The 17,798-nt window shown below is 48.9% G+C and overlaps 1 protein-coding gene and 1 long non-coding RNA gene across 7 annotated transcripts; one reads left to right on the forward strand and one right to left on the reverse strand.

Moving 5' to 3' along the window:
* Nucleotides 1–370: 370 nt before the first annotated feature.
* Nucleotides 371–5,173, reverse strand: LOC104848644. Of its 4 annotated transcripts, none has more exons than XM_010604702.2 (6): nt 5,111–5,173; nt 4,949–5,019; nt 3,967–4,047; nt 3,266–3,355; nt 2,296–2,576; nt 371–1,063 (listed from the first exon to the last, which is right to left on the reverse strand). In XM_010604702.2, the coding sequence occupies exons 3-6, from the start codon at nt 4,024–4,026 to the stop codon at nt 697–699; spliced, it is 798 nt and encodes a 265-aa protein (XP_010603004.1). In that variant the 5' UTR covers nt 4,027–4,047; nt 4,949–5,019; nt 5,111–5,173; the 3' UTR covers nt 371–696. The 4 variants fall into 4 exon arrangements, with proteins under 4 accessions (XP_010603004.1, XP_010603005.1, XP_010603002.1 ...); XM_010604703.1 differs by lacking the exon at nt 5,111–5,173 and having other exon boundaries at nt 371–466; nt 815–1,063; nt 4,949–5,007; XM_010604700.2 differs by lacking the exons at nt 4,949–5,019; nt 5,111–5,173 and adding an exon at nt 5,020–5,057.
* On the forward strand, nt 4,054–12,685 carry LOC104848645. Of its 3 annotated transcripts, none has more exons than XR_776487.1 (6): nt 4,054–4,708; nt 6,084–6,244; nt 9,523–9,600; nt 11,878–11,996; nt 12,171–12,303; nt 12,451–12,685. It is a non-coding gene; the product is annotated as an uncharacterized LOC104848645 (long non-coding RNA). The 3 variants fall into 3 exon arrangements; XR_776486.1 differs by lacking the exon at nt 4,054–4,708 and adding an exon at nt 5,112–5,190; XR_776485.1 differs by lacking the exon at nt 4,054–4,708 and adding an exon at nt 5,123–5,190 and having other exon boundaries at nt 6,047–6,244.
* Nucleotides 12,686–17,798: the final 5,113 nt, after the last annotated feature.

Here is a 17,798-nt window from a genome sequence, read left to right on the forward strand (position 1 = left end):
TTTTTTTTTTTTTTTTTTTTTTTTTTTTTTTTTTTTAGTACCGGGGATCGAACTCAGGACCCTATGCTTGCGAGGCAGGCAGCAGAACCACTGAGCTAAATCTCCAGCACTAGAGCTCACCATTTTAAGGGACATTTCTACTTCTGCTGAGAACTGGAACAACATCTGCCTTGCTTTTTGGGTATCCCCTGGCCCAGCACAGACAGGACCTGCTAAGAAGGAGGCGCTCATGAAATGTGCATGGAGAGAAAACTGCTCCCAGAGAAATGCAGGAGTCTGCAAAGGACAGAGTACAGACAGGCTTGATTTAAGGTCAACGCAAAAATAGAGATTTTTTTTCCTTTCATGTTATATAGGGAATCAAGGGAGCCGATGAAATCTAAGTTTCTAATTCAGAGCAACCAGAACAACGATGGCCTTATATTCCACATCGCTTCCTGTGTCTTCTTCTGAGCACAGCGGAGGGCTAAAATGACAGCAGCCATTTACCTTGCTGAGGACCTACTTTCCATGTAGGCAGACACCAAGCCAACTTCAACATGAAACTGTAGAAAATTCCCTCTACCTGTGGCTAAGTAGGTAGCCTTGAGCAATGTCATTTGACTTGCCGCTACTATAGCCTCAAACTCTTTCTTCATCTGTAAACTGAGGGTATTTGACCAGAAAGGGCACCTTTTCTGATATTCTTTGCTATAATTATTCTGGTCTGTTTGATAGAAAATACGACTTAGGATTGACCCACCACAACATAGGCGGTGGCCACTCAGCTTCTGGTGAGAACTGAATGGACCTAGAAGAAACATGGTGTACACACCCTCTCCTTTCAGTTTCCATGGAGCCGTGCGCTGCTGGAACTCTGTGTCTGTGGAGGAAGCTGCAGCACATTTGCTGTAGGCAGTTGCTTCTGTTTCCCCAGCCTTCTTGGGAAGAGGCAGCATGACAATCCGGAGGCTGGTTGGACTTAAAAATGCGAAGACTCATATGATGCTCCCAAACCGGGTATGTGAGAGCCCGGCCACTCACCACTGCTCCTCTGTAAGGGACAGAATACCTGCCCTGCCTACTGTTGGGAGAAAGAAAAGACTCTTTAAAATAGTAAGGGTTCAGCAGCTCTCAGAGGACATGAATCAGACTGGCACATATGAGCTGATATACAGGCAACTTGCAAGGCCTCGCCTGTTCTGTTAAAATAGCTGGTAGGACACAAGAAAATGTGTGCGGCAAATGGCCCATGCTTTGGATGTATAAAGAACTTCTTAAGGATTGTGCATTTCAGGAAATTAAGTTTAAAGCTGGACCTTATACCTGTCTGGGAAGAGGAAGCATGGAATGGCTCTCAAACTACTAAAATTGGAGGCCACAGTCCCACTTGTCTGGGTCTTAAGTTTTTTTTCTCTAAAATGGGTATAACTGGGCTGGGGATTTAGCTCAGTGGTGTCACCACCTGCCTTGTTCAGAGCCCTGAGTCCAATCCCCAGTACTCCCCCACAAAAAAATGGGTATAATTTTCTTGCCTTCTCTATTTTTCCAAAGTTGTCACAGGTCCACCTTAATCAAATGATCAAAAGAAGAAAAAAGAGCTGTTTCTGGATCTATGACCTACTGTAAAGGGCTACACAAGCTAGGTGCCTTAGTCTGTTTCTTGCTGCTATAACAGAATGTCTGAGACTGAGTCATTTATAAAGAAAAGAAATGTTTTTGTCCTTGGCCCTAGAGGCTGAGAAGTCCAAGACCATAGCCCTAGTGACTCCCAGCTTCTGGTGATGCCCTCATGGCCGAGGTGGAAGAGAAATGGCTGTATGCAGAAGAGACAGAACAGGAGGGGTAGCCTCACCTTGTAGCAATCAGCCCTTGCAGCAACTAACCCAGTGCTGTGATAAAGGCATCGATCCCTCTTAATGACCTAATCACCTCCCAACACTGCCACAACATCAATCAAACTTCAGCATGGGTTTCAGAGGGGACAAGCCGAATTCGACTATACTCAAATGATAGCACAGGATCAGCGCTCCTTGGAGGGCCAGATTCTTTGTAGGGCCTGCTCACAATGAATCCTGTCAGCGAGGCACCATCCAGCCTCAGATCTCAGAGTGCAAGGCCTAGACAGACACATCCATGAGCTAGGGCTTCACCTTTCCCCGAAACTTCTCTCTCATCTCTGCGCCAGAGTCCTTCACATTAAATCCCTCCCCTGGAGTACGTGCAGTGCGAGGTAGCTCAGAGCACAAGGTTGTCCAGAAGAAGGTCCCGTAGGGCCTGGAATCCAACCCATCCTCCATCTACCAAGGCACGCACCTGTTCAGGCGTGAGTGCTTTCCTGTTCTTATGGCCGGCCTGCCTTCCAGGCCAGCAGAAAACCAGTTATGAAGGGCTTCCTGGAATGGAAGGGTCGCTCTAACCCTCCTCCCATTAGTAAATGGAAACTGCTTCGGGGAAATGAAATGCCATCCAGTGGAATGTACACGTGTGCACATGCGAAGGTGGTGTGTGCACGCCCAGCCAGGAAGTCCAGTGACAGCCTTGGGAGCTGGAGGCTCCACCAGTGCTGGAGAAGGGGCCTGGCAACCTTCAGGGATCTGGGAGAAGAAACGTAAACAATAGTTTCACCGATACAAACCTGCATGACCTTAAAATCTTGCTGAAGGGCAGCCTTCCAGCCCGGGCGGCAGAGGAATAACCCCAGTGCGTGCTCATACTATGGAAGGAAGCTCAGGACATCACCCCCTGACCTCTAAGATGACCCCTGGGCCACAGCCCAGAACACTTGCCAGGGCACTTGCACCCCTCCTCTTTGGCAGTGTGATTAGAACTTTGAGCACTGCTGGTCACTTTGTTCAAACATAAATACGCAGGTATGGTCCTTTCAAAGTCACTGGCGAGATGGTGCTCTCATGGACTCGAGTGACTCCTGTGCCCCTCCACATGAGACATCTCACTGCTTGGGGCTTAAGGCTCCTCCGGGGAGTTCTGGGAACTGGGTGCTGGGCAAGACAATACATACAGGGGGCAGGCCATGCCCTCGTGGGGGGGGGCAGGTTGGCCTTCAGGAAGGACAGCACAAGAACCCACAGGCACAGCTTTCTATAAGCTTTGGAGATGCCAGCTCCAGCACAAAGAGCACAGTCACCTTACAGGCGGGGCCTGTGGCCAAGCAGGAAGCCCAGCTTCTAGACCAGCTGCAGGGCACCAAGGGAGGCCTTCATCTGCGAGCCATGAAGGCTCTAACCCTTCCTCATATGCCTCCCTTGGAGCCTAGGAAACTTACCCTTGGGAGAAGGAAGAACAAGAAGACATGTACGGGCAAGGGGCACACCCTCTGTGGAATGAAACACTCCCGGCTGTAGTCCTTGTTGGTCTGGAGAAAAGCCCAGAAGTGAATCCTTCAAACATTTTCAAATGGTTCCTTCAATTTGGATGTAAAAATTGATCTGAAAGGCAAAGTATCACCTCTTTCCAAGAATGGATATAATGTTATCGCCATAGCGCACTTGATTCTTCTAGCCCCTTATTACAGCCCATTTGTGTTTCTCATACTTTTGCCTGGGCTGGGGATTTGGCTCAGTGGTTCCGCCACCTGCCTCTCAAGTGCAAGGGCCCGAGTTTGATCCCTGGTACCACCAAAATAAAAAATAAAAAAAAGCTATCTTACAATACTTTTGTCTGTGTTTTTTGATATCTTTGAATATTCACAGGATATTGTGAAAAAGAAAAAAGAAACACTCATCCATGCTTTTGAAGTCGTCTCAGTGGGTGATTCTCTGTCTTATTAATTGGGTTTCTTCTTGGGGCTCTCAGATCACCATGGCATAGGTCCCTCCAACATTTGTGGGGTCCAGTGAAGGAATCCAAAGGAGGCCCACATGCAAAGGTCTAATATTTTAAAATTATAGATCAGCCTAACAAACTTTAAAAAAAATGCATACTCACTGTGACCTAGAAAACCAGGTTGTAATTTAGAATTCTCACCCTTCTCTGAATTCTGCTACACAGAGGATGTCCACCCCCAATTTTCAGTCCTGGACTCATAGACTTCGCTTCCCATCCAAGCTAAAATTGAAAGAAGAACGAAAATGGAAAGGGTCGTCTATGAGGCAGGCCAGTGGGCACTGGGGGACAAGGTTTCTCAACCCCTTTTCCCCAAGATTGTCAGAGCTTCACAGCCCCCAGTTTGTGAAAACATTGCTTCTGAAGACCCCATTCTTTAGGGCCGTTTGACTACTTCTCCTTGGTGAGCTGGCCCTCCTAGGACCTTGGCTCACTGTTTGATTTGGGGCAACTTTCTGACTGCCACAGGCCTCAGCTGCCTCAAAAGTTCCTCAGGTGAGCCTTGTGAGAACCAAAGATGATGATGCAAGGCCCAGAATACAGTCGGTGATTAGAAAGGATCAGTATTCCTTTCCCAGAATGGGAGAGTGAGAAAAAGAATGGCTGTTGGAACCAGAGCCACCTCATCATCTTCCTTGCAGAATAATGTGCTGCTTCTCCCCCTGAGGACAGGGACCTTGGCACAGCATGCCAGCTATGTGACAACTTAGAGCCCCAACTGTTGCCCAGCCAACCAGACCACACACTCAGGCCCCCATCAAATATTGATGTCAGGTATAATGTCTCTGGAACACGATACACCACTTCTCAAATGAGATCCTGCCCTTCCATGACCCAGAGGAGGGCGAGAGCTTTTCATGGCCCATAAGCAGCTGCACAACTGGTGAGTTTTGCTGTTAGATGGGGACAAATTCACACATGCCATCCTTTTTTTAAAAACAGGATGAAAGATGCTGACTTGCGTATGTCTTCTGGCCATGGTAGGCCCCTGTCTGTTTCACAGTTTTCAAAATTTCTTACAGGAATGCATGAGGGCCTTTACCAACCAGTCACAGAACTCTTCATGGCAGGGTATGGGCCACTGCAGTAGAGGGAGGAAAGCCCCAGCTATGGCTGCCCCTACCAGATCCAGGTTTAGCCCCAAATTTCGCCCCTTGGTCAGCTTGATGCAGCTTCAGAAGAAGAGACCTTTACCTAATAACCATAAAACAAAAGCCTGGAATGTTAGACGTCCCTCGCCTTAAAATGGCCGTTACTCCCCTTCCCATAATGCCCTGCTTTTCACTTAAAAAGATGGCTTCCCCCAGCTATCAAAGGACATCCTTCTTCTTCCTGTGATGCCTCTTCTCCGCCAAAGGGTAACAGGTACTCGCTACCTCCAAGGAACCAGTGATGTCACAAGCCCCGCCTAGTGATGTCACAGGCTCCTCCAATCCCTTAATATTACCTCACTTAACTCCACCCCAGCTCCTATAAGTCCCACCCCAGTCCTATAAAAGAAGCTCTCTTTCTGCCATATTGCTCTCTCTCCTTTTATCAGAGACAGCTGGGCAGACTGTCCCTACAATAAAGGCTTGTAGTAGTTTAAAAAAAAAAAAGGGGGCAAAAGATCCAGGCTCCCATTTTTGGAGTTTTTCCAGCTGTCCTATCCCAGCTCCTCCAAATGGGAAAGAAAGGAGATTAAAAAGGGCAGCAGAAGCATCGGCTGTGTGCCAGAGGCTGAGTAAAGGGCTCTGACTGCCAATTTTACAGAATCCCTACAGGATCCCCACTGGGCTGGGGGTGTGGCTCCTAAGTATGGATGGAGGACTGAAATGGGTGGAATTCATTAGGTTCCTCCAGTGAATAATATAGAACTTTTGTTCCTGCGGGTAAGACTGGTGCACATCCTGGTGCCACTCAGGAAATAAAGGACATAGGAAGGTCCCAGGCCACATAGCAGCACCACTTTCCTCAATTGCTTCATCAGAGAAATTAAGGAATAAATCCTTATAGTTTCTCAGAGACCAGCTAAGTCAAAACTGGGAGTCCTCTCAGCTTCTGCCAAGCAATCACTGACCATGTCTCTTCTTCTGCTCCTAGTAGTCGCCTTTGTCTCTTCCTCTACCCATCACATCCCTCCTCCAAGGCAACAGATTCCTAACTGCTTGGGGGCTGGAAGGCAAAAAAGAAATAAAATACTGGGGTGGGGGGAGTTGACTCATACAAAACTGTTTTCTAGCCACATCTGCATCATACAATTATCTACACTTATACAGACACGTACGAGGAAGAGCCAAGAGTGAGTTTAGTAATTAAGGGAGGTCTTAGCACAAGTGAACCCTGACCAGCAAAGAGGAGAGAAGATAACTATGTCTACCAAGCAAGCCATGGAATAACATTACCCCTCCCAGCGCTAGAGAAATAGAGAGAGAAGGAGGTGAGTTGTTTGTTTCATGCTCATCATTTTCCTTGCAGAATAATGTGCTGCTTCTCCCCTGAGGACATGGACCTTGGAACAGCCTGCCAGCTATGTGACAACTTGGTGGGACGATGAAAGCCATTCGCTCTTGAGCACCTCCTATGTGTCGGCCAAGAACAAGACACTTGGGGGTACAGAGCAGGTCTCCTCCTGCAAGACCCCAAGAGGCCAGAGACATAGGTTGTGGACATGTGGATGGTGACCATCCCTGTGTAGTCCAGCTTTTGGGAGGAGCCAGCCCCTCCCTCAGGCTGAGGCTGGGGCTTTGTGAAACTCTCAGCTGTCTTACCGGCTCCACAGGTTTGGCTCTGAGAGTCAAGAAACATGAGTAGGCCAGGGATTGCTTGGCAAGGTCAAGAGAACTTCTGGAGTTTTGACTTTGTTCAACTCTGTGACTAACCCTCACAGAAAGGGAGGCAGCTAAGCAGGCCTGGCTCAAGAAGTGAACCCAGGATCAGACCTCCCATGTCTAGTTCTTTAGTCCACGTGACCAGTTCAGGATGAGGGAACAACTGGCAAGTTTGCCAGGTGCCTCAGGACAGAGTCCCTCACCCTCACCCTCTGGAAGCATTGCCCAAGTTTGACTTCTCTATTCTGAGTGGGGCCAGATGTACACATGAGGCCAAGAACAGCTGAGACCATTTTTCCCCTGAGGAAAATCAAGCTGCAGATGAAACAGGTCCCACAGGAGGCAGAGCAGAGACAGATTTTGAAGAGGGTGGTGTCATATGTCGAATCTTCCTGAGCACTTGTCTAGACCCAGAAGTGAAGTGGCGGGGGATGGCCACATCCTGGGACCTTGAAAGACACCCATTCCTACATGAGGAAACTTCAAAGGAAGGCAAATGGAATCCAAGGGCCAGGGTGGCCTTGGTCACTAAAAAATGTCACACAGTGAAAGAGCTCTGAGCTTTGGCGTCCCAGTGGCTTGGGCTTGAGTCATTACCAGTTAATTTAACCTCCAAGGGCCTCACATTTCTGAAACTGAAAATTGGATACAAACATGCCTACCCCAGAAGGTGGCTGTAAGGACTCAAAAGCATTTGGAGGGGCCTGGCATGCAGCCTCCCCCATCACCTGTTGTGCCTGGGCCATGTGCTGGAGTCCCAGCTGTCCAGACAGATGCCAGGGACATGTGTCCTCAAGAGCCAGTGGCTCACAGGGAGAAGGACAGAGAGGAGCTCACAGGCGGAGAGCTCCGGGCCGAGCACCTGCTCAAGGGAAGGCTGGGCACACCGAAGCTGTCCTGAGCATTTGTCCTATTTTAAGTCTCCCCCACTCAGGTCTCTGTTTACACGCAGGGGACCACTCTACTCTAGGCATAGGCCAGGAGGGAGGCCAGGAGCTGTATATCACATTCACCAGCTCCCGGAACCTGTGATTTCCTGAGCCTGCAGAGCTCCAGTCCTTACAGCCAGGAGAGAAACCCTGCCTCCCAGCATGACTCACACATTCTTCTGGGTGGAATGCCTTTTTATGGCAAAGTCCTGGGGGCTGGGACTTAATTAACTCTTTATAAACCCAACAAAACACCGCAGGGAAGAAGCATTCTTCCCCTAGCCTTGGAAAGCCTGAATGCCAAGGAATTTGGTGCAATTCACCCTCTCCTCCAAGTGATGTCCTGAGGTGCCAGTTAACGAGCAAGAGGATCTGTCTGAGTACCTGGGGACAGGACTGGAGAATTCTGGGCAGAAAGAGGGTGTCTGCATTGTTGGGTTTGAATTCTGGCAAAAATCCTGCATGATCAACATGTGCAAAGCACATGCAGGGTTCACAAGGCTGGGGCAGACGCTATTCTGGATTGAAGAAAGTGTCTAAGAGCAGAGAACGAATAGTGTACATGAGGGTGAACACAAAGGAGCAGGTACTCATCTGAAAGGAGGGGGTCCCTGGACCGAGGAGCACTCATAAAAAGCCTTGTTTCTCAGCAAGGCCCAGATGGAAAAAAAAAAAGAGCCAGATGCAGCTATGAGGATCCTCTCTCCCCTCCCATGACCTCAGCTGGCCGCAGTCAAATGTGGGAGATGATCCTCGCTTATCTGTGACAAACCTGCTGAGCCTGTCTGCTGGGCTGGCCTATTTAACCCCGCCTGCCTCATCCGGAGTAGAAGGCTAGGAAGGAAAAGCCAGTTTGAATCATGTCACTATCCCTCTGTCCCTCGCCTTCAGTAATCCATGGCCGCTTCCCACTGCCAGACTCCTATTTAAACTTCTCAGCCAGTGCCCTTCACTATCTGACTCGATGTACCCTCCACTCTCACCTCCAGGACTCATGCTGACCCCTTCCTTCACCTGGAACACATTGCCCTGAATCCGCTGTGGAAATCCTGCCCACTTTCCGGTCAGCCTCAAATACCCTTTCCTCTAGAGACTTCCCTGGTCCACCGACAACCCCCCTGTTCCTGTCAACCCCACCTACCTTCTGGATTGACCTCTGTCTGCCTCCTCTGACTTCCCCACATTTTATACCTGCCTGGTGTCACTTGTCACACTCCATCTAGACCAAGCCTCTTCTCCAGTTAACTTGGCTGCTTCTGAGATTGAAGTCTTTTCTCTCTCTCACCATGCAAGTTCCACCCATGAATGTTCTCTCCCTTAGTGCACGGCCTCATTGCTACAGCTGCTACCGATTCAAATCTTGGGCCCCAAACCCTAAAGCTCAAGATCATATCACCCCACAGCCTCTGAGTCTTGGAGTTTGTACCTGCAGTTAGCATTTCCAAGTCAGCACGGTATAGCCCCCAAAGTACCTCAATTCTTTCTGCATACAAATCCAAAGCAAAAGCATTTTCCTCCTCCTAGACTTTCCTAGTGCTACCCAGCATCTATAGGGCTATCAAAAATCAGGCTCCCAAAGGCTGTGGTCATTTGTGAAATAGGTAATCTTAGAATTCATCCCTGGATGACCTTTTGTTCTGCCCAGGCCTGTCTTGGCTCCAGTCTTACCCTGGCACCCACCCACCTCCTTTAGTGCCAGATATAGAAGAGCCCTCTTCCCCGGTTGCTGTTCACTAGCCTTAGAAGTGGGCCCCTCCCTGCGTGTCTTCAGGATGGAGCAACAGGCAGTGCTTGTCCTCACACTGTCCCCCAGTCATGATAGGACCTGTGCCTTCCAGACATGGCTCCAACACATTGCAGCTGTTTTCCAGCTGGGAAGCCCGGGATCAGCTTCAAGCTTTCCCTCTTCCTCAGGGCCAGACCCATTCGGGTATAGTGACTCTTGCATCTCCTCTTAGGTTCCATCACCCTGCTCTGTCATCACCCTCAAGCACCGCTCACCTACCCATTCCTCACTCCCTGTGAGGCCCCCTCAGGTAAGGCCTGGTGTCTATTCTAGCCCTAATCGCTTGGCTTAGGAGCTTACGTGTCTCCCTTCACTGTGTGGATGGAGATGGGTTCATCTCTTGCACACCCTAAGAACTGGCAAAGTTCTCTCATCTACAATAGCTACCCAATAAATGCAGATACACTGCCTCAGTGCCTGACCGCCATGTGCGAAATCCAATGTGAAGTTCTCATAACCCCTGCCCCTTGGTTATGAACATTCAGGATGGAAAACGGTAGAGGACACCAAGGGAGAGGTCCAGACTGAGTGCTGCAGGACTTCTGAGGAAGAAGACGTAGCCCAACAGCACATGATAAAAACAGTAGCCAAGGAGGAGCAGGAGCGGGGAAAGAAGGGACAGTTTGAAAGGAACAGTGCATTGTTAATAAGAGACAGTGGGGAGCCCTGGCTGGAGGAATAGGCTGAAGTTAAAATGCTAACGCCAGTAAATACCAGGCTAACAGCAATATCTTCAGCTAATTTTTCTTGAACACCTGCTAGATACCAGATGCTGTTTGGGGGTTTTTTTTGTTTTGTTTTGTTTTTTGTACCAGGGATCGAACTCAGGTCCCTGCACTTGCAAGGCAGGCGGTAGAACCACTGAGCTAAATTCCTAGCACCAACATGCTGTATCTCATTCATGGGTTATCTCCTGGACTTTTTACAACACTTTGAGGTGACTTCGATGAACACAGTGAGGGTATGGTTATGTCCACTTTACAGATGAGCACACTGGGGCCCAGAAAGTTTATCTTATTTGCCCAGGATCACACAGTGATTAAATAGCAGAGCAGGGATGCAAACCCAGAGCCTGTGCTCTCAGCCACCACCCTCTACAGCCTCTCGGCTGACAACATAGTCTCTGCAAGGTGGTCTTGCCTTCTGCTAGCCTGTTTTTTCCCCTCAGCATCTCGTTTCATGCCCAAACACAACAGATCTTCCCTAAAGATACACTGGACTTTAAATAACTGGCCAGGTATGCAGGTCTGAGGCTCCGCTGTGTGCACAGGCCCATCACCTACAGCACACATTAGGTAACTGGGTCATGTTCCCGTGACAGAGCTTGGAACCTCATGGGCTTTGTGTCCTTGCCAGATGGAAGTCACTTCTCTGGATTCAAAGCCCAAAAATGCCACCTCTTGCCTGAGGAATGCTTAACCTCAACTGTAAAATAAGACCAGCAATACCTATTCCTCAGTGTGGTTGTGAGACGGTATAGAATGTTTTTTGTATTTCATGAAATATCAATATAAAGTCATAAATTCTGCAGGACACAGGGCTAGTTTCAAGTTACATGACTTTGAATGAACTGCCGAACCTCTGTTCTAATCCGAACTCTTCCCTCCTCATATTCATTTTTAAGAATTTAAGAATTCCTTGATCAAGCCGCTGGGGTGGAGCATGCCTGGGAGGCTGAGGCAGGAGGATTGTCCTGTCTCAAAACAGACAAACAAAACAAAACAAAAAAAAAGGATCCACGATCAACTAAATCTCAGAAGCAGCCTGTATCCAGCCATAGATGAAGGAAATGTGGTATGAATATACAATGGAGTACAAACTCGAGTCATGCGTACAACAATGGATACATCTTGAGACCATAATGCTAAGTAAAATAAATCTGACACTGAAGGTTAAATACCGCGAGGTTTCTGTTATTGAGAAACCTAAAACAAAGAATTTAAAGAGTAAAATGAAAGATACACAATAACAGAGGCGAGGGGTTAGACTTTGCGGAGATGAAAGGGGGATTTAGGGATATGGGAGAGAGGAGGGCTGGGAGGGGAAGGGTAGTAAAAATTATTAAGATGTGATATTTCTGTGTACCGATTCCCCAAAATGAATATAATCGCTGTGTATCACAAACATATACTAATAAAAAAGGACTTCGCATGCTAAAATAAGCAGACAAATAAATAAATATCCCATGATCCAACTTGCCATGCCCATCTCTGCCCCTCCACTACTCCCAAGCTCTGGGAACCAATTTCTCTCTCAGCCCTCACAGCCCCAGTGCCTGCTACTCAGGAAGACTCCATTCTCTCTTTTTCTGGGCTATCATTTCAGATGATCTGCACACCTAGCTTTCCCTCTGAACGAGAGGTCAGTCAACTCTCTCTACAAATGTCCAATAATATCTTGGGCTTCATTGGTCAGATGGCCTTAGTTCCAACCACTCAACTCGACAGGTGTAGCAGGAAAGCAGCCATGATGATATGTAAATGAATGAGTAGGGCTGTGTTCTAATAAAACTTTATTTACCAAACAGGCACTGGGACAGAAGTGACCCTCTGGCAACAGTTTTCCCATCCCAGCTGAGACTGCTGACTTTCTCAAGTACTGACAAGATGTGTTCATCTTTGCATCCTTATACTTGTAGCCTTGAAGGTAAGCACAGAGTTTAACTCCAAGATGTCTCAAATAATAAATAATAATAATAGTTAAGTAGACAGAGGGATGGATGGATAGATAGCAGTAATCATAACGGTGCCTTTTTATGCCTTATAGGTTGCAAAACACTTGGAACCCTATAAGGTAGATATTTATTATTCTGCTTTACAGGTGAAGAAGATGAGAGATGAAGCCATCTGCCCAAGCCCGGATAGGTGGTAACAGAAGGCAGGAGCTCTTTGCAAAGCACCACACCACATGGGATGGACTTATAAATGTTAGTGGTCAACCATGAGTGACAAGGGTAAGCTAGATGTCTTCCAGCTCACCCAGCACATCAGCCAAGGGTCTCAAAAGTCCTGGCCTGGCCTCTGGTGCAGTCAGGGGCTGCCAGCTAGGGGAAGGGGAGGTACAGTTTCGCCTGCTCCTTTGTCTTCTCCTGGCCTCCTAGGAGTTCGGGCCTGCACACCAGCTTTGCAGCAGCATCAAGAGACCTCTGCAAACGTAAGCAAAGCTGCCCAGGGCGGGACTGTTTTGAGCACCACTAGTCCATTCTCTCTCTGGAGACCAGAGCGGCAATGGCTTTGGGTGGCTTCCGGGCTGCTGAAGAGGATCCTCATCCTAGACTTGGCAAGAATCTAAAGGAATCTACGGGGGGAGCAGGAGGTGGGGTCAAGGGCAGTAAAAACGACTAAGATGCATATGTACATGCACCAATTCTCCGGGATAAGTGTAATTATTATGTATCACAAACATATACTAATAAGAAAGGGGGGAGGCAGATCTGAATTCAGTTACCCAATTTCCTATTCCTCAGCCTTGTGTTAAATCAAGGGAGGATCCCAAGCCTTAAAAGGGCAGCGACAGAAGGAAGAAAGCAGGTTGAGGGAGCAGAGTTTAGGAAAGAAAGGATCAGCCCCTCTAAGGAAATGATCTCAGGTGGGGACTGATGGGAGGAGCCCAGCTTTGGGCGTGTGCAATAGATATAAGAAGGCCGGCAGGTGCCTGACAGAATTAAAGGGCTGCATGTCCAGAGCCTCAGGAGCATTTTGGCCGAAGCAACGGAGATGCGGTTTCAGATAAGTTCCCCAAAGCTGGGGTCAGGAGGTCTGGAAGCCAGGAAACCATGAGGAGGCTGTCCTCGTGGCTGAGCCATTCAGAAGACCTGAAGAAGCGGTGCGGACAGCTGGGGAGCAGACAAGGTTCCACTCGATCTGGGCCAGCGCTACCCGTGAGCTCTACCTGTCCCTTCTACTTCCTGCATCCTTTCTCTCCTCTGATGTCGCTACACACAGGCCCTGTGCTACACGCGGATACAAAACTGTCCCACTCCGTCTTCCGCATTTCCCTTCTGCTTTCTTCATGCCTCTCAGCACCAGCTCCTTGCTTCCCCCACATCCTCCTTTGTGTGAGTTTCCAGCAGCAACGCAGGGGCCGAGGCCTGAATCCCTGTCTTCTCCCCAGAGCAAAGGACAGGGTTTGGGCAGTCACTGAAAGCCAGAGAGAGGATGACTCACTGTGCATGGGAACCTCAGAGCTCAAACTGAGAAGCCGCATCCCAACAAGTGTTCAACTCTCCTCCAAGTAGTTAAAAACCTACACAGCACCCAACCTCAACACATAGTAATCTAAAACAAAACAAAAAGAAACACGCTATCGCCTCTCAGGTAAATATCAGAGATCTCACCCCCCTCAGAGGGCCTCTAGACTAAATTGTCCTTTGCTCAGATTGCAACCAGGTAAACAGAAACCACTTTAAATCTTTATAAGAGTTGGGTATTTAAAGCAGAGAACTGGTAACAGGAGTACAGTGGATCTGGGAAGTCACCAGGGGGAGAGACCATAACCACAGCAGCTAGAAGCAACCTCCACCCCAAGAGCTTTCGAGAAAGAGCAACAGGAAGTGGTGTCCCCGCCCAGGCAGCTCCACCTGCCAAGAGCCAGAAGCCAGGTGGACCTACCCTGTGCGGATCCTAGACACCGAGATGGTCAGCACCAGAAACATCACCAAGCGTGAGAGGCGGGGGCAGTCCCCTAGTTTCCCCCTTCCTCCTGCCCTCTCATTCCTGACCAGCACCTCCCCTGGATCAAACTCAGCCAGAGCTGCTGGCCTGACCTGAGGGGTCAGCTCTTCTGTGGCTCAGAACAAGAGATGGGCAAGACATAGATAGGGGAGCAGATGGGATCAGCCAGTTTAGCTTTTACCCTGTCTTATCCATGTCTTATCCTGTGCCTTGCCAAGCCTGCAGAAGTCTGCCTTTGATCCATGAGATTGGGGCTGGAATCAAAGGCCAGGGACTTGCATCCTAGTGGGCAGGTATCACTTCATCCTCCCCGCATCCTTGAACCTTGGTTCCTGGGTACGCACACTTACTGGTTCCCATCATGTGACCCGTCCGTCCTTCCTTCTTCCCTTCCTTTCCCACCCACTCATCTGGTCAGGTATGGGTGGCTCTGTGTGTCAGGCACTGTGCCGAGTGTTGGGGACATGTTGGAGTAAGAAGTACCGCCCTCACGCAGACTCCTCTCGTGGCAACCTCCCATAAACAGCCCCCCCAGTGGGGCCACACGTGCACCCCAGAAGTAGGCACCAGGGGGTGGGTGGCCCAGGGGAAGGTATAGTTGGCGGGCAAGAAAGACCTCCAGAGAAGCCTGTGTTAAAGCTGAGCGTTGATGAACATTTCACAGCTAAGTGAGCCCGTGAAAGGTACGCCAGTCAGAGGGGAGAGGGTGTGCAGAGACAGGGAAGCTAGAAAGAGAATTCCATCTGGTGGGCAGCGCGAAGGCGTGGACAGGTGACATCAGAAGCAGGCTAGTTGCTGGAGGACCACTCAAGGTTATTCCACCTGGAGCGCTCAAAGAGTTGTAAGCAAGAGAAGCAATATCTATCATTTGGGCTGCTATCGCAAAACTCCTCATAGTTCTGGGGACCAGGAAACCCCAGCTAGAGGCAATGACAAAGTTGGCATCCAGGGAGAGCCTGCTTTCTTCTCCTAGACAGCGCTTTCTTGCTGTGTCCTCACGAGCTCCCCTGGGCCTCTCTGCTCCGGGCTTTCATTCCCCCCAGGAAGGCCACACCTTTCTGGCCTCACCCCTGGCCCCACTGGTGACCTCAGGGGGGTTAGGGTTTCAATGTAAGAAACTGGGGTGGGGAACGCAGACATTCAGACTACAGCCTGAGGCTTGTCGGCACTGAGCGTTAGCAATCACTCAGGCCGGCTGTAGAGAAGGACCGGAGGTACCTGCCTGGAGAAAGTTACGCTTTTTTGCAATAAATCAGCTGTCTGGGGCTCAGGTTGCTAAGCTAGGGGAAAGAGGAACAGCCCGCGTGGCCCGCTAAAAGGAGCTTTGGGGGAGGCGAGTGTAATCAGTCAGGTTGACCCGGGCTGTGGGCAGGGGAGGGAGCTGCTCCGCCTCCAGGAAGGGCTCACAGGTTCAAAGGTTCAAATCCCCGAGGCACCTGGCTGGGCCCCGCTGTTACTCACCCAGCACGGCTGCCTTTGGGACTGCAGTTTCAGCGAGCCTTTTAATGCATGCGTGGGTCGTGGAACTGCCAAGGTCTTGAGTGGATAATTTGCCCCCGGAAAAGTGAATGTGAAGCAGCACAGCCTCGTGCTCCCAGTGCACACTGGGGCTGCGGACCGGGACTGGGACGGCTCTACTCTGGTTCCCTGTGTGTGCTGAGTAAGAGCTGCAAGTCTTGTGGCAGCCACCTCCTGCCTCCCACCTTCTCTCACGGGCACGCGTGCCTGGCCTCTGCCAGCTCCACTAGAGACCACGAGAAGGAGGCAGCCTCAAACTGAAAGATAGGACGGTGGTGAGGCACCAAAAATATAGAACCAGAGGAACAACAGACTGGACACTGGGATTCCATCTACTGAGCTGGGGGAAAGCGAGGGAAGGTGAAGTCACGACCTAATTGAGAGGGTGCTGTACTGTGGAAGATGGTATGGCTGTGCCTGAAATAATTAAAAATACAATTCCCACCTGATTTGGGTGCAAAAGAATTGAAAGCAGCGTCTTAAGGAGATACTTGTATTCCCATGTGTACAGCAGATTTATTCATAGCGAAAGCACAGAAGCAAAGCAGTGTCCGCTGCTGGATAAATAAACAAAACGGATATACATACAATGGAATATTACTCAGCCTTAAAAAGGGAAAATGCTGACACATGCTACGAGATTAGTGGGCCTTGAGACATTATCCTAAGTGAAAGAAACTGTCTCAAAAGGATAAATACCATGAGTCCACTTTGTTTGGAGTACTTAAAATATGCAAATCATAGAGACAGAAAATAGAATGGTAGTTGTGAGGCTAAAGAGAGAATGGGAGTTTAATGGGGTCATAGGTTCAGTTTTATAAGATGAAAACCCTTCAGAGATAGTTGGAAGTCATGGTTGTACAATATTATGCAAGTATTGTCACTGAACTATAAAGTTAAAACGGTAAATGTTACCTCATGTGTATTTTTCCATGTTATGGTTTAGATCTAAAATGTCCCCTAAGTCTCACGTGTTTAGAAGTGATTGGATCACGGGCTCCTCCATCCGTAGGTTCATTAACTACAGGTGCTGGTAGGAGTGGGGCTTGGTTGTAGGGGGATCGTTGTGGGCGAGGCCTTGCCCTGGCTCCTCCCTCTCTGCATCCCGGCAGCCCTAGGGTGAGCAGCTCTCCTCACCAGGCCCTTCGGCCCTGCTGTTCCACAGAATCCTCTGAAAACCCATGAGGCAAACTAAACCTCTCCCCCTTTAAGTTGCGGGTTTTAGGTATTTTGTCCCAGTGACAGGAAAGAGACTAAGACATACCGCAATTTTTTTCTAGATTTTTTAACTGCGAAAAAGCAAGAAAAGAGTTTGACAGGAAATGTAAACCAAGTTACAAGGGCTGCACCTGAAAACAATGAATCAAAGCTTGAGACAGAGACAGAGACAGAGACAGAGAGAGAAGAGGAGAGAAGCTGGGGGGGTGAAGTGGTAAATGACCAAGGTGGGGAGGATCTAGGAAAAGAAACAGATCCCATTTCACATCCCCTTGAGCTCTCGCACTGAGCAAAAAACAGGGAAAGCATAGACCTGCAGGTCTCCTCACCCCCAGTGGCTCCCTGGTCCCAGGTCTCTAACTGTGCCTCACTTTTTTCCTCTGTAAAATGGGGATGATCTGTACCTTGCAGACTTGTCAGGGTTAGTAACATATGAGGTGCTTAGAACTGTGCCTGGCACATGGTAATTACTCAAGAAACATTAATTATGATGGCTTTCATTATTGTCACCTGCTCATTATTTTATGCTCCAAGTGTGAAATGTATGGTAGAGAAAGTGGAGCTGAAGGAGGCCAGATTCTTATCAGAGACCGCATAGCAATTGCATGTGGAAGCCAAGATTCACACTCACGTCTGCTGGTTCTTTCCATGGTGTCAAATCCATCTCTCTTGGTTTGTTGTGTCCTCGAAAATACTGTAATCTATGTGGAAAGCGACTGTGGGCTGGTGGGCCAAGAACAGGATATAGAGTCAGAGCGCCTGGATTCCAGGTTCTACTTGCCAATGACGTGACCTAGGACAAGTCAGTTCCACCCTCTGGACCTCAGCTTCCCTGTGTAAGGTGGGTAACAGCACTCGAATCTGAGGGTTTTTGTGTCCTTGTAATAATAAAGCCGTAACAGTGAAAATGCTGACACAGTGCACATTCTGTTTTTGACCAAAAAAAAAAAAAAAAAAATCAGATGCCAAGTATGGTGGCACATGCCTGTAATGAAGTTATCTGGGAGGCTGAGGCAGGAGGATGGTAAATTTAAAACTA

Source organism: Fukomys damarensis, unplaced genomic scaffold (assembly GCF_012274545.1).
Source record: "Fukomys damarensis isolate Sample0158 unplaced genomic scaffold, DMR_v1.0_HiC HiC_scaffold_2, whole genome shotgun sequence".
NCBI classification, from domain to species: domain Eukaryota; kingdom Metazoa; phylum Chordata; class Mammalia; order Rodentia; family Bathyergidae; genus Fukomys; species Fukomys damarensis.